General features: G+C 33.6%; 1 protein-coding gene and 1 long non-coding RNA gene across 2 annotated transcripts; both read right to left on the reverse strand.

Moving 5' to 3' along the window:
* Positions 1 to 11,610: 11,610 nt before the first annotated feature.
* Positions 11,611 to 13,606, reverse strand: LOC111242301. Its single transcript, XR_002669098.1, has 2 exons — positions 12,945 to 13,606; positions 11,611 to 12,872 (listed from the first exon to the last, which is right to left on the reverse strand). It is a non-coding gene; the product is annotated as an uncharacterized LOC111242301 (long non-coding RNA).
* A 50-nt stretch (positions 13,607 to 13,656) lies between these two features.
* LOC106770916 (uncharacterized protein At5g01610) lies at positions 13,657 to 14,500 on the reverse strand. Its single transcript, XM_014656764.2, has one exon. It carries the CDS (start codon positions 14,418 to 14,420, stop codon positions 13,908 to 13,910), a length of 513 nt encoding a protein of 170 aa, XP_014512250.1. The 5' UTR covers positions 14,421 to 14,500; the 3' UTR covers positions 13,657 to 13,907.
* Positions 14,501 to 16,267: the final 1,767 nt, after the last annotated feature.

Consider the following 16,267-nt stretch of genomic DNA (forward strand, 5'->3'; position numbering starts at 1 on the left):
CGAGTGAATTGGATAGACTCTCTTGCCAAGTAAATGATAGCTTTATTGGTGATTAGTAGACTACTAACGAGGATGAATGCCTTGGAGGTATTTTCTGCTTTGGAACTTGTGCTCCATCATGATTTTGTCCATAAAATGCACTTTAGGTGAAAAAAATAGAGTATTTAAAATGTCTTTGACTTTGATTCCTAATCGATATAGGACTATTAGACGAGACAAGAATATTAGCCCCTATCTATGTGTAAAGAGAATGATTATTTATCCCTAATGGAGAGCTTAAGGGACTAATGATTTGTTTTAGAACCTTGTTTAGGTGACGAATGTTCTTACCAGGATCTAAACCTTCATAAAGGCAAGATCTGGGTGGATTGAAAAACTCTTATGTGTACTCCTTAGGTTGGAATGCAAAAAGAGATTCACCTACAAATAACTCATGCTCAAGTCAATAAGAAAGTTTATATTTTTGACTAGGAAAAAATGAGTATGAGTGAGTGTGTATTTTTTTGTTAATACTATGTATATTTATATGAGTCTTGTTACTCATGCGGTAAAAATGATAATATCAAGTAATATCAACAAACATAATGATTTATCATAAATTAATAATTAACAAAATAAAGTATATATATAACATATACTTTATTTATCAAATATTATTTAAATAAATGATATTAAAAAAATATTACCATGCAATCAAATTATCGAGATTTGATAATATATAATTAATATATAAATATTTATATCAACAAATGTATAAGAAAATATTCTCTAACTAGTCAGGTTAATAAAATTGAGTATAACTTATTGAATCATACAACATATATGTTAACATAGCATATTTGTTAGGTTGTAAAATTAATATTCTCTTAAATATATGTTTTTTTTTTATTATGTTTTAAGGAACATGTTTTTGGGGAAGGGTCATTAATTATATAAATATATTAATAAAATGTTCTTTTAGCAAGAGTGTTCCTATTATGAAGAGTGTGTGGGGACATAGAGAGGAAAAAGAAAAAGTGACATAATTAATTTTGTTATTTGATTTGGTTAAAGAGAGAAGTGAAGGAGAACTAATTTAAAAATGATGTAGAGCATTTTCTTTTTTTGTTTTCACTTATTCTGTTATATTGTTTTTCACACCAACCTTATTTTTTTCATTAAACGAATTAGATGAAATAACTTTAAATTTTTTTTTTATCTCTATCTTTTATATATTCTTATTCCACTAAATAGTTGAATATCCAAATTTATTTGTAACTTTATTTTCTCTATTTTATCAGCTTATTTGTTCTCTATTTCGATCTTCTATGTTTATTTTCAAATAAAAAACGATATAAAGAATATAATAAACTTATTTATATACATAATATTATTGAAAAATGATTAATGTTTTCTTTTGTAGTAAATGAATAAATATGCAGCCAGAAATACTTTATTTTATAAATCATAAAGTTATAAGTGATGTTGAATAATTAAAAAGTACAGTTGACATGGTTTTAATTTTTAATAAATTTCAATAAAAATGTGTTTGAAAAAAATGCATTGCTTATGTATTACCACATTTTCCTATCAGGTAGTGTAAGACCGGTTTACTTTTGAAGGTCATTTTTATTTGATTTGTAAAACTTAAGATGTTGTATTAACATTAATCGCATTTCAATTTACTTTTTATTAACTTATTTTTGTATGTTACTAAAATTTCTATAATTCATAAATTTATTGCTCAAATGGAATATGTATGAACTATTTAATTAATACATCCTTTTATAATAATAATAATAATAATAATAATAATAATAATAATAATAGTTATTTAAACTTATGATAGGATAAGTATTTGTATAGAAAATTTTGATTCATGTGCAAAGATATATAAACTAGAAATAAGTATTTATTAATTAGGTTTCGTAATACCTCAATTGGATATAGAACTAAAGTGAATCACAATACCAAAATTAAATCACTAATTAATTAAGAAAAAAATAAATGTTTTAGGTTAGGTAATTAGGGTAAGGTACTTTTGATTGGCTAGTGAGTTAATAGATTATTTGGACAGTGGTGAATGAACGTGACATCAAGTTAAGGTATCTACTTTGATTTACTATGGGTATTGGTCACACTCCATTAATTTCCCTCCTTAGTGGGAAACAGGTCACGCTTCTTTAGTTTTTCCATGTAAGTGAGAGATAAAGTGACAGTTTCATTTAATTCTCCGCCCATCGTAAATCGTGTGGCAGCAGAATGAGAATTTCCAAATAATGGAAGACATGTGAGAGGCAGGGAATGGACCGAGCGTCCTTTTTGGTGGCACTATTTAATGTGAAATTTTGAAAATTGGTGTCACTTCTCTGCATGCACATTTTGTCTTCAACCTCCAGAAACACCATTTTCTCCTCCTTCTCTCTAAAACTTTCAACCTTCTCTCTAGATTTTTAAACTTGCTCCTTCTCCAATCACCAAATTTCCTTCAGATTAAATACTCCCGGTGACAAGGCCTTTCATTTGCACCGATCAAAATTTCAGTTGGACAACTTTGGATCCTTTGGAAGCCATAAGCGTAGTAGCTTAAGGACTTAGAAGTCTAGCGGGATTATAAGGTAAGGGAAGCTTATAAATTTAATTATGACTATTTTTGGATGTATGATTTAATAAGTATATGATTGATGTTTTTCTTAAGAATGGTATGTTGTTTGTGTGGATTGCATGTTCGATTTTCTGGTATGAACTTAGTTATAAACCTGTTGAAACTTAGTGAAATTCTGGAACTGTAATCGAGGATCATTAGGACCGTTCGGTTTTCCCCAAAACGATCGGTCTTGGTTGGGTTTCCTCTGTAGGAAAGCAGTTGAGGACCGATCGGTCCTATAAACTTATATTGAATCTTCCTTACCTTGCTTAGTTAGTCTTTTAAAACGAATCAAGAAAATGTCCCCTCTCGATTTTTTTTAGTGTATATATATATATATATATATATATATATATATATATATATATATATATATATATATATATATATATATATATATAATCATCTATTTAAAACGTTCGGTCTTATACTGGACGTTCAGTCACTTAAAGTACTCAGTCATAGATTGAGTGCTCGGTCTCAAGAGGTACTCGGTCATAGACTATCATTTGGTCATTTAAAGTGCTGGGTCTTAGACTAGCACTTAGTCCTTGAAGTACCTTGTTTTATATAACTACTATTTCGTTCGAAGAGTGATTGATTTTATACTGACACTTGATTTCCCAAAGAGTGTTCGGTCTTGTACTGACACTCAGTTTATTGAAGAGAACTCCTTTTATTTTAAGGCATTCGGCCCAAGCTGTAAAGTATTCCGTCTTCTTAAAAATTAACTAGTGGTTGAACATTCGGCCATCTTCATAAATTATCCATATAATAATTGCTCGGTCTTAAATAATATTTGGTTTCTTCAGTGTTAGACCGTTTGGTCACTTCTTAAAGTACCCTTCTATAATCAATTTTCTTCTTAGTGTCTGACCGTTCAGTCATTTCTTTACAGTATCTTATATATATATATATATATATATTAAAGAATTTATTTTCTGAATAAGACTATGGGATTTGGATGATATGGAATGAGAAGAATGAGAAGTATTATGATCATTTAAGAGAATTCCAAGGAGGAATGTCTCATGATTGAAACTGAAATGGTAAAGTATGAACATGGATAAGTTAAGCTGTCGCTTATCCTGATATTCCGTGATTACTCCTCCTCATGTAGAGGAGGGTAACTTATGCGTGGGAATGGCAGGAGGTCCTTTAGCCTCAGGGTATTTCTATACCGAGGTAGCCCCACTGGACTAACCTCGGGTGGCGGTCTGTTGAGTGTATCCTAGCCAGGTCCACCCGGGTGCATAAGCGTCGTAACTACATGATTCATACTGTCCGGACAATGTCTAAAGTGGTCGTTCTTGAGTATTTATATGTTCGGTTTATATTGTTATATATGAATGATGATTGTATGTTTGAAAATGTTGTTTTGTATCATTCGGTTTTGATGATTAAATGTATGTGGAAATTGATTAATTAAATTTACATAAGCTTACCCTTATTTTCTGTCATGCCTATGTTGTCGTTCGGTAATAATCGTTCGGTTGTTCTCTTCACTGCAATATCATCCAATGGATGTGAGCAGAGGGCAAATTCGAGGACTTAGTGGAAGAAGCCTGATAGATCGTATAGCCAGAGGATAGTGTAGGACCGTCTGGTCAGTAGGTTTAGATAGTTTTAATTACGTATACAACCGTTCGGTTTAGTTAGTGTTTTGTAAAACTGTTCGGTATAGATTCCTTTTGTTGTACCGTTCGGTCTTGGACTGATCTCATGGCCATTCGGTCTAATCTTGTAAATTTGTAATCTGACTTATATTTTTCTGTACAATTTCAAGTTCTATATGATATTCATATTTCTTTTCTCTTTAGTTGCTTATTCACCACTGTTCTCCCTTGTTATTTTATTAACTCCTAGAATAAATTATAGTTTTCCATCTATATATTTATTGGGACGTTTCAGGTATGGGTGTTAAAATTGTTATTAACAATAAAAAATAGATTAGTAGAAACAAATATGATGTTTTAGCCAAAAAAAAATTTATACACACAACATAGTAGAAATTAATAAGCACAGTAATATTGTTTCTATTATTCTAATAACTAAGAATTTTTACACATAATCAAGATCATTATATATCAAAATCATGATCTTGCATTTTATTGTTATTCATATAAATGCAAATATAATAGTCCAAATCTCTCACATGTATAATGAGGTTATGAATATGTGTAAAACATATACTTAAACCTGTAATGTTAGAGTTTTTACTTTTCAGTCAGAGAATGATTAAGGCAGATAGGGTAAGATAATTGATATATCTATCATTAAACAAAACAACTTAAGGATTTTATGCATAAAACTAGACATAAACACCAACCAAAATATTAAAATCTAGCTTTTGGAACTTTATGTGTAATCTAAATCTAAGCATTTACATCCTTCAAAGTGGACCTAAAAATGATATTACTTCTATGCGTTCATATTGGTTCAAACTATAGCAATCTACATACAATCTTTGATACTGTTTTAGAAGGAGACCTCGTTGAGTCACTTATGTTCCTAAAACAAGATCTTATTTCCTCTTCCCCTAAACCAAAAAACATTATTATCCACCCAATTTTCTCTTTCTTCCTTCCCACATTATTTCCTTAACTCTCTCCATCATAGTGATTCATAATTACTTCTAAATGTAGAATTAAAGTTTCTCCAAGAACCATTCTTAATTCTCCTCACCATCTATCTTTCCACAAGCTATGTTTATCTTTTCTCCTAATAGTCACCTCCATTTTTCTAATAAAGCCATGTTAAAAGATTCTAAACGTCTAATTCCCACGTCACCTTCTTTATATTTACACATATCTTCTCATCTTATCCATGCAATTTTCCTACAATTATGTCCTAACCCTATACAAATTCCCTTTGAATTATATTAATTTCATTCTTAACTTTTGATGACATCTTAAAAAGGATAAGTCACTAGTAAAAAAACGTTGTTTAACGTCACCTTTTAGACGTCAGTTAGGGGTAAACACGACGTAATTTAATGACCGGTGACATTTTCGTAAATAAGTTGGCTATATAGACGTCAGTTAGGAGGGGTCCGACGTATAAAATCCTATAGACGTCGGGGCTCCTCTAACTGATGTCTATATATCTGACAGGTAGGTGAAAAGTCATTTCTTTCCGCCATACAAACGTCGGATCCCGCCACACTGACGTCTATATGGCAGAAATTAATGGCTATTCACCTATCTGTCAGACCTATAAACGTCATTTAGGAGAGCCCCGACGTCTATAGGATTTTATACGTCGGGTCCCCCCTAAATGACGTCTATATGTCTTCCAGGTAGGTGAAAAGTCATTTCTTTCTGCCATATAGACGTCGGATCCCGCCACACTGACGTCTATATGGCGAAATTAATGGTTATTCACCTACCTGTTAGACTTATAGACACCAGTTAGGAGGGGACCCGAGGTCTATAGGATTTTATACGTCGGGACCCCTCCTAACTGATGCCTATATGTTTTCCAGGTAGGTGAATAATCACTCTTTTCCGTCTTATAGACGTCGAATCCCGCCACGTTGACGTCTATATACGATTATAGACGTCAGTGGCCTTAGTAAGGGACGTCTATAAGCCCCACAAATATTAATTCTTAAATTTGAAAGAAGTCATATTAGTGAGGTCCCCGACGTATATTCCATTTTAGACGTCGGTCTACTGGGCAACGAACGTCTCATTTCTTGTTAAATCAGTGATTGTGAACCAGTAGTTTCGTGCACTTCATCGTCTTCCTTCGCCTTTTCCCTCCGCTGTATTGAATTTTCAAGTGCGTTTGATCTCTTTTGAACCGTTTAAACTTGCTTTTAATCCGATTAAATTAATATTTGATGTATTATGTTTCATTTGAACCGATTAAAATGAGTTTTCGTTGTGGTTTGGTGTAGTTTTTCTTGTGTCTTTGGGTAGCGTAGTGCACCTTCTCCCTTTGATAGTTTCCTCGTAAGAAAAGCTTTCATTTTTTTGGATCTCTTATGGCATTTCAACCTGAAGTCGAACATGGGTCCTTGCCTAGTTTCATTCCCACCGCCAAGAAAAAAAATACGGTGACACCCACCGTATTCTTTTTCTTTGGCAGTCCGAATGGACCTAGGAAACAACCCAGGTTCTCTTTGGGTTGAAATGCCATAAGAGATGCAAAAGACGCAATTTTTTCTTATGAAGAAACTAGTAAAGGAAGGAGTTTCTACTACGCTACTCAAAGACATGAGCAGAACTGCACTGAAACACAACAAACACTTCGTAGACGTCAGTTAATGTCATGTTCGACGTCTATAGTGCCCTTAGACGTCGGTTAGTGCCACGTCTGATGTCTTTATATTGCTCTTAGACGTCGGGTGGTGCCATGTCTGACGTCTATAACAACCCGTAGACGTCGGTTAGTGCCATGTGTGACGTCTTTATAGACGTCGGTTATGTCAGTGAACTGAAGTCTATAACGACGTCCTACCTACAAATAACCGACATCCAATTAACATCACCCATATAGACGTCAGTTCTAGATGTGACGTTAAAAGCCAAAAATAACAGACGTCTAAAGCCCTTTCTACACTAGTGAGTAAAACAATGGCAATATTGTAATGACTGATTTTATAAGAATGATTTTGCTAGCAAAAGCTAGATACTTTCCTCTTCATTTAGCAAGTTTCTTTATAATTTTATTTATCACACCATTCCAAAAATCACTCTTCCTATTATTTCCTCCACTGACATGCCTAAATATATGAATGGAATAAACATTTTATTGCAGTTTAGTATAATTGAGAATCTTTCTAATGTGTATTAATCTTCCCTAACTCCTCCCAATTTATATTTATGAATGTTTACGTTTGACCCTAATGCTATTTCAAAGAATCAAAGGATACTCTTAATAGTCATTATGTTGTGAATACCAATTTGACACATAAAAAAAGTATCATCAACAAACTATAGCATATTCACCTCTATTTTATTCTTTCCAACCTTTATCCTTTTTAGTTTATTTTTCAAGTTGCTTGCGTGACTAATGCAACTGAACCTTTTCCTAAAATTAAGAATAAAAATGGCACCATTTTTTGATTTATGAAATTAGTTATCTTATAGCATATAGGTACTTAACTATTTTTATGTTTATTGATTTATGAATTCATTTCTCAAACACAATAACAAAGAGACAAAGGAATTGTAGTAGGCTTAAAATGACAATGACGGTGTTAAGGGTTTAAAACTAACAAATAATGGTAGAATAAGGGTTTCATGAGAAATTTGGGAGTGAGACTTTCTATGCCGATTGTGTTTAGACTTTCTATATCAGTTGTATCTTTGTCAGTTTGAGAACCGACATAAAAAGTCTTTCCTGCACTAGTGTGAGGCTCTTTGTCTTGACCTTTTAGTTTGTATAAATTTCTCTATTGAGCTTCCATTAACTAGCACAAAGATTGAACCAGACTCCAAACACCTTTTTATCCATCTAATCCATTTTGGTTTAAAACCTAATCTTTTCGTAATATAATATAAGAATTCTTGATTAACTGAATGAGGCATTTTCAAGATCAACCTTTGTAATGACCTTGCTCTATCTTTTCCTTCTAATTTTATCTACTACTTTATTGATAACAGCTACATTATCCAATAAACTTCTTCCCTTAATAAAAGTGGACTGTTTTTTTTCTTAATACTTATTTTGATCTCTATTTTTGTCAGTTTTGTTTCAAGTGGCCCTTAAAATTTTTTTCGGCTTCAAAGTGATCCAAAGTTTTATAATTTTTATTCAATTTGGTCATTTTTTCTGACGACGTCTAAATTGTTAACAACAGAGTGTCCACGTGAGTCATCAGTTAATGACGACCTATTTTTGTTTTGATGTGGTTGTCTATTGTCTTTGTCCACCTCATCATCTTCAACCTCTCACCACCAAAAACTCTATCCATCAGCAAATCACCATGGTTTCCTCACACTGTCACCGACGATTCGCCATCATATCAACTTCCATCTTCGTCAATCACCACATAGCAACATAAAGTCACCATGAGCCACTGTTGTTCATCATCATACCACCAAAGACCAAATCGCAGTAGCACTACGGGCCTGTTCTTCTTCATCAAACATCGTGAACCATAACACCACCTAGAATCATGCCACCACCCATAAACAATGAACCATGTCGGAGTAGCACTGCAAGCCACCATTATTCAACCACCACAACAACCACCCGCATATCCTTCCTCGTCACCTTTACTACCATCACGAGTCACCATCAACACCTCACGAGCAACCTGCAGCAGAAATTGCAACGCCATTTCATCAATCATCGTAAACCACTACAACCACAAAAACATAGGCACTGCAATCAACCTCAATTGACACCATCAACAACCATCACAGAACCACCATCACTTGTTTAAACCTACAAATTAGAAAGCTCCAAATCGAAAAAGAAATCAAAACCATAAAATCACGAATCACATCCCAAACCTGCAATCCCAAATCACAATGTCAGTTCGCACCACCACAAATCCCCCTTTCCAAACTGCGAAGAAACCAAGCTGCCATCATCAAACAGAACATCGTTTGTTATCTTCTCCACCACAAGCAATTTGTGAATTGAAAAAAGACCAAACCAGAAAATCCTAAATCCCAAACCAGAATCCAAATAGCAGAGAGCCACCGTACCGGAACAAACCAAACACCTATCGTTGCCTCTCGCACCTCTATCTTCAAACAACATCCTCCACTGTAGTAAAACCCTAATTTTGGGAGAAAGATGAAACTTCCTCGTGGCAGTCTCTCATTGGGTAATTGCCACGTATGTCAAAAGACTCACACCTCATTCAGTAATGGCTGACACGAACACTTTGTTGTTAACAATTTAGACTACATAAGAGAAAATGACTAAATTGAAAAAAAATTACAAAAACTGAGATCAGTTTAAATGCTGAAAATGTCGATGACTACTTAAAAAAAACGGATGAAAATAAGAATAAAAATATATATTAAGCTTTCTTTTTGTCAATAATTTTATGTACGTCCTTATTTATTTATTTGAGAAAATTTTTGGTATATTCTGTACAAGCTACCAGTAATGAAATAGACCTATATTCATTTAAATATGAGAACTTTTCTACCTTAAGTATGAGTGAAATCAACAATGCATTACAATATTTGGCCATTTCTAGTTGTTATAGATGTTATCTATCGCTTTCACAACATCCTTTTTAATAATATCCCAAAAATGACTAAACTTGGCTTTTCACGCCACGTATATATTTTGAAGTCTTATTCCCTTAAAAGTATTTTAAATTATCCTCCATCTAATTGTCTTGTGGAAAAACCTTGTTCATTTCACCTGGTTCTAGTAAATTATATCCATATTTTTCTTTCAGAATAACCTCTAATTTACCTTCAATTACTTACCATAACATTTTTCTCCTCTGATTTTCAGTCCCATCATTATTTGAATTTTATGTTGATTTTGAATCTTAAAGAGTTTAATGTTTCCAACCATTATGTGCAAGATAATGGAAGTTGATAATGATATTGTTTGTATGGTTGATATTGGGTTTGAAGTTGATTTTTTTGCGTTTAATATATTGAAATATATCTTTTCATCTTCGATGTTACGTATTTTATGTTGAAAATTTTACGTATATTACGTTGAAAGTTCTTTTTTAAGTGGTTTTACTAAGCTTAAAGTGAGAATTCTTATTTTGATGGATTATTTTTTTTAATGTGTGAAAATCTTTTTTAAGTTATTGAGAATGTGTTAAAATGGATCTTACGTATTTTTAATTGGTTAATTTATATTAAATCTTTTAAACTAACAAATTGGTCTTCTAAGTTTTGAAATGTGTTTAATTAGATTAGAAGTATTAGTTCTATTAGGAAAATTTTCAAAATCATTTTAATTATTTAAGAAGAATTTGTATTTGAAAAAAAAAACACTTTATTAAGTTGTTGAAAATCATTTATTGACTAAATCACATAAAAGATTGTGATGATGGTGAAGATGTTTCTTTTTATATTATTTCTGAAAGAAAATACTGAACATATTCGAAGCATATGACTCATGATAAAACTGAACAAGTTTCTAGTTCTTTTTTTCTTTGTATATGTTTTTCTTAATGCCTATTTTTATCCAATATAAGACAATCATTCACATTTAGGCTCCAACATTTTAAGAGATAAAGAAAGGTTGTATAAGGTTTAAAATCTTGTTATTGTGTTTTTTTTTTCTTATTTTCTTGTGTAGATATTATAAAATTTGAAAATATATTTGATTAGTTTAATAAGAATGATTAAACAATTTAATAAATATCTTGTAAAGGTAAATCACGATAACTTTTAACATCTTTTTTTCTTGCATATTAAAATTGAATTGAAAATTTTTTTGTGCACGTATGAAAAGTTATATAATATTATCTTGAAGCTTAAATATGCTGTAAGAATGATTAATTAAAAGGAAATATTATATCCGTATGCAAAAATCTTCTTAACCGACATCTTGAATCCATTAATTTATTGTAACGTTTTACTTAGTAATTAGAATTGGATTGAGTGAGAAGTTCCTTATTTTCAAACCTAATAAACCACGACTAGACCCTCCCTACATATAAATATATAAAAATAAGATCATTTATATAATAATTTTACTATACTTGATAATAAAAACATCATTTGTGTGTGTATTATAATAGATGTCATTACCTTAGTAAAATAATTACTAGAAATATTGAATTTGAAGTATTTTATACTTAATAAACAGTTATTTATTTTTAATCACTCAGCTCAAGAATCCAACTCAATTCAATTATAATTAAATTGAATAAAGTGCTAAATACTCACCCCTGTGTTCTTATTTCAATATCTCAGTTTACGAAAACAAGGATTAGATAGATGGCTAAATACATACAAGTCCATAATAACTAGCTATTGGGTGTTTTCTTTGGCATGTCCTTGATTTCATGGAAATAAAAAGAAAAATGGCCACTGTACTATATGAAGTATATTGATTGTCATTTATGGACAATTAAATAGGTATTAACATATCAGATTGTCTTATGCTTTGCAAATATACGTTATTAATGATTAATTATTATATTTGATTACCTAAAATATATTGCTTTAATGGTCAATTAATGTGTTTGATTGTCACAAGTTCTATAAATATAGACCTCTATGAGTCGGAGCATCTTCTCCAGGTCAACCACCACTTGAGAAGGAATATTTGAAGAATTGAACAATCCGAACATAGTAAGAAAGGACGACTGATCCCAGACGAAGGTTACAGCAACAGCCACTTTATCTATATCATCATTCGTCTATCGAAACTGAATATCGGACACTGGTATTTGTCCCTGCAAAGTTCTTTGGTTGAAGTTTATTTTGGACTGACTCTGAACTTCCCAGATCATCTGCCACACTATTTTGGATTATCAAATAACCATTCCACTAGTTTCCTATCCAACTTTTCATGAGTGTTCAAAACATACATACACATATCATTTCTCCATTCATGAACGTGTGCCATGTGGGTTTATTCGTTTAATGTTCAATTGACGGAACTTCTAGATAAAGCAGTTCATAATCCTCTGTTTCCAAAATTATTATCCAAGTTGTTGACAGAGAGTATTAAATGCAATGTTATCACAATAAAGACATGCGATGGTTAATACGACACATGCATCATACGATAGGCACAACCACGATGATCCTCCTTCGAAGTATTTAATAAGCACCATGTGCCGATCAGATCCACCTAAGACTGTACAATATTACTTGACTTATGCATTGACTCTCAAGTGCCAACCAACCCCATGAACCAGTAAAACTTTACTAACCGCAAAGTCTACGGAAGCAATTGCAACTGAGAATTGGAGCATATCCTCAGCGGAAATGATTGTCAGAAATCCCAAGCACACAAGATATATCGTGATATATATAATTTACAAACATCACCTTTTATGATCCTAACATTGTCTTCTCTATCAATTGTTGTCGGAGTTATGGTGCCACATTCTAAGAGACTGTGCTAGCCTACCTATAAATATTCAGTCTCACCCTTAAGATATTCTATCATTAAGAGAGTACATTTGAAATCCTACGTTAGCTAAAAAATATAAAAAAAATTAAATAAAGTAAGTGTGATGCAAATTGGATCTCATGAATGAATTGCAAGTAAACTCTGACTCCAAGACTAGCACCTCGATCTCTTTTGATACAGATATTCTGTTCTTCCTCATAACATAACACCAATTCTGATAGACATAAACTCTTAAGATTTTCCCAGGAAACGGGCAACAGGTATAATGTAAGCTTTTTGAATTTACCTGGGTAGCTGTCTAATTACTAGTCAACCAAGCCTTTGCGAAGAAGCCCAACTGGGATGTCGTCCGGTTGAAGGACAGACATCGTATGCAGAAGCTAATGTGTTGGTAATTTTGGCAGAGACTGATTGGGTTAAGAAGAAGATAAAAAATAATGAATTCTCTAGAATTGGTTCTGGGGAATGGGTATATTGGTTGAAAATTGATACCAGTTTTCTGTTAGAATGTTGAAACTGGTGGTGTGTGGGAGTCATACACTAGTATTATGCTGATACCATAACCCATTAGTCGAGTAGTTAAGGCTTTGGTTGATTGAGAGGCTAAGGAGGGTGTGTGTTTCTCATCTATCCCCTCTCAAATATCTTCAACTAAGATCTACCCAACTAATGTCGACATCAGATCACCACACGACATAATACCCTCTTAGGATCATAGATTGAAAATTGCGCTATAATCCATTATTCGATGATCTAACTATTAGTAGTTGATCCAATTCTAAAAGATGTCAAAACAGGATAGACTTCACAATCAAACCAAAGAACTACTAAAATGAACACAAAACTACACTCCACATTCAACACGTCTTACAAACTTAGACGTTCACGACACGTAATTGGTTGATACTAATATGATTGTAATGTTTCATACTTGTTCAAATTACGGCGTAAGCAGCCAATATTATTAATAAAGGCATTGTGATTCAAAAGACAAAAAAAAAAAAAAAGCGGTATATCCAATGATAGAGTTGCGGCAATTACAGAGAGATTTGTTTGGATTCTGAGAGAAATGGTAACAGAAAGGGCGGAAGCCCCTAGGCAGAAAATCATGCGAGGGGAAACAACGCCCAGATAAAAGCAGAGTAATTATTAACTTTAAAAGCATAAAAGACATAAAAAAAAGATGGATAGATAGATCTACAGTATGCAAGCAGGAGGTCAATAATCCAATCGAATAACAGAGGGGTAACTAAATTGAAGAAACGTCACCGTTTAGGGGAAGTTTGTTGCAATCGAAGCCACAGCCGCACTGGGGGCTCTCGAGGAAATTCTCGACGCCAAAGTCGGCGGAAGCGATGCCGACAGAGAAGAAGATATCTTCACCTTGACGCCTGACCTCGACGATGTTGAGCCAGAGGAGCAAGATCTTTACGGTCACACCCTTGAGATTGTAGAGCCTACCGTTGGAGATCAGTCCTGTGATGGTGGACTTGTAGTTGAGGGTGTAAGACTCTATGACGAAGCTGCAAGCTCCGTTAAAATACACAGCGAACTGCCCCGTTTCTCTGTTCAGCGAATACCCTATCGCTCCCTTCGGAAGAAGCCCCACCGGGAATCCGTACTCCATAAGAACATCGTACACCGATAACCTCTGCGGTTGACTTAACGCGCATGATGCCGTCAAACACAATACCACGATGCATAGGAATTTCATTGAAGAAGACATCATCCTGAGGCGTTTACTCTCACTGTAATAGAGCATTCACTTTCCAAAAATTTTGTCTTGCTTTTGGAAGATATGATACAGAGAGAGGAAGACTCTTAGGTAGCAAAAGCTTAATAATTAAAAGATTAAAAAAGTGAGTTTTTTCACACAATTAGTATCATTACTATAAAAATTTTAAATGCCAGTCTGTGTATGGAATTTTTTTTTTTGCGTGTTTTTATAATTCTTTTAATTAAAAAATTAAATATTAAATATTAATTTATGGTGAACATTTACTTTCCATTTATATCCATTTATGGTGATTGGCCTACTGCTTTGCTTCACTATTTGCTGAGGCCTTCTATTGATCTACCAATATTAATTAATGAATAAATCCATTAATTATTTTAGTTCTAGTACTTTTCATGGAAGGAATACCATTATTTTATGCACGCGAGGTACTCGTGCTGCACGTGACAGAACTTTGTCTCCAACAGGCAATTCTTTATATTTCATATACTAAATACATTTTTTAACTCATTTGTCTTTTGTTTGAGGCGAAAATTAGGAGGGGACAGAAGACGATGGGTTAGTGTCAAAAGTGAAAGTTTTGATGAGGTGATTTAACATGAAAAATTTGTGAATTCCCTATCGTTTGCTTTCGTCCATGGCAACATGAGAAAGTTGAGGAAAGGTGACATTGTTTCTGGCTCAGTGATTTGTTTTTCGGCTTAATTTGATCCAATTTTAGCTATTTTTATTTGAAATGGTCAATTTTTTTAAAATATTCAATGTAGTACTAAATATTATAATTTGTGTTCAATTTATTCATTTTCTGCAAACGTCGTTTAAATCGTTAACGGTCAAATGTTCAATAATGTAATCAGTGAATGACGTGGACACTTTAACTGCACCACCATAGAGCACCACCACAATCGCTGTTCATCTTCTCCATCCACCAACCACCCAGAAACACCACCAAGACCATCTTCCCCTTCCTCCACCGTGGATCTTCATCAACGCCACTGCCTATCCTTCTCAAACCACACCATGGCGGCCTAGCAGCCTGCAAGAACTCACCTGCAGAGAAACCTAGATCGTCATCTTCTTCATAAGCCGCCACTCCATCTTCATATCTTGTAAATCCAAAAATCAGAAAATTCCAATTGCCATGGAACCCTAAATCGAGTCGATGTTCAACCTCGCGAGCGTCACGCACAATCCTCAACACATCATCATCATCAACCGCATTAGAAACCTGCAGAAGAACCCAGAAATCGCAAACTCCAGTGACACATGAAGCTTTCAACTGCCATTGCAGAAGACCATCTTCGTCTTCTTCAACGCCTAGCCGCAAAAGCCTCCGTAATCGCAAAAACCATCATGATGCCAACATCTTTCACCTGCAAATTCCAAAATCAACAGAACCCTAACTCGTCTAAACCATGAAACAGACCCATCATCATCTTCATTGTGCTTCATGAATCCAATGTGTCATTACCATTAACCCTTGAGCAACGTCGCTTTTTCATTCACGCGCAACCATGACCATCTTCCATTGATGCTTCATGCCACCATGAATCATCAAAGCCTCCATCACCTTCGTGCAACGCAAGGAAGAAGAGCAGTGCATCAATTCCCTAGAGTAGAGAAGAACGCAAGCCAGCAGTGCAGGAGTAAGAAGCTATCAGGTTTACACCTTTTCTCGAATTTGAAATCCTAATTCTGGGTGGGGACTGGGCTGTCACGTGACAGTCCCTCATTGGTTACATCATATTTCAGTCAAGACAGGTCAACAGTTAAATGACATGTCATTCACTGATTGCATAACTGGACATTTGACTGTTAACGATTGAAATGGTATTTGCAAAAAAAAGACTAAATTGAATAGAAATTACGATTTT

This window comes from Vigna radiata, chromosome 8 (assembly GCF_000741045.1).
Source record: "Vigna radiata var. radiata cultivar VC1973A chromosome 8, Vradiata_ver6, whole genome shotgun sequence".
NCBI lineage: Eukaryota > Viridiplantae > Streptophyta > Magnoliopsida > Fabales > Fabaceae > Vigna > Vigna radiata.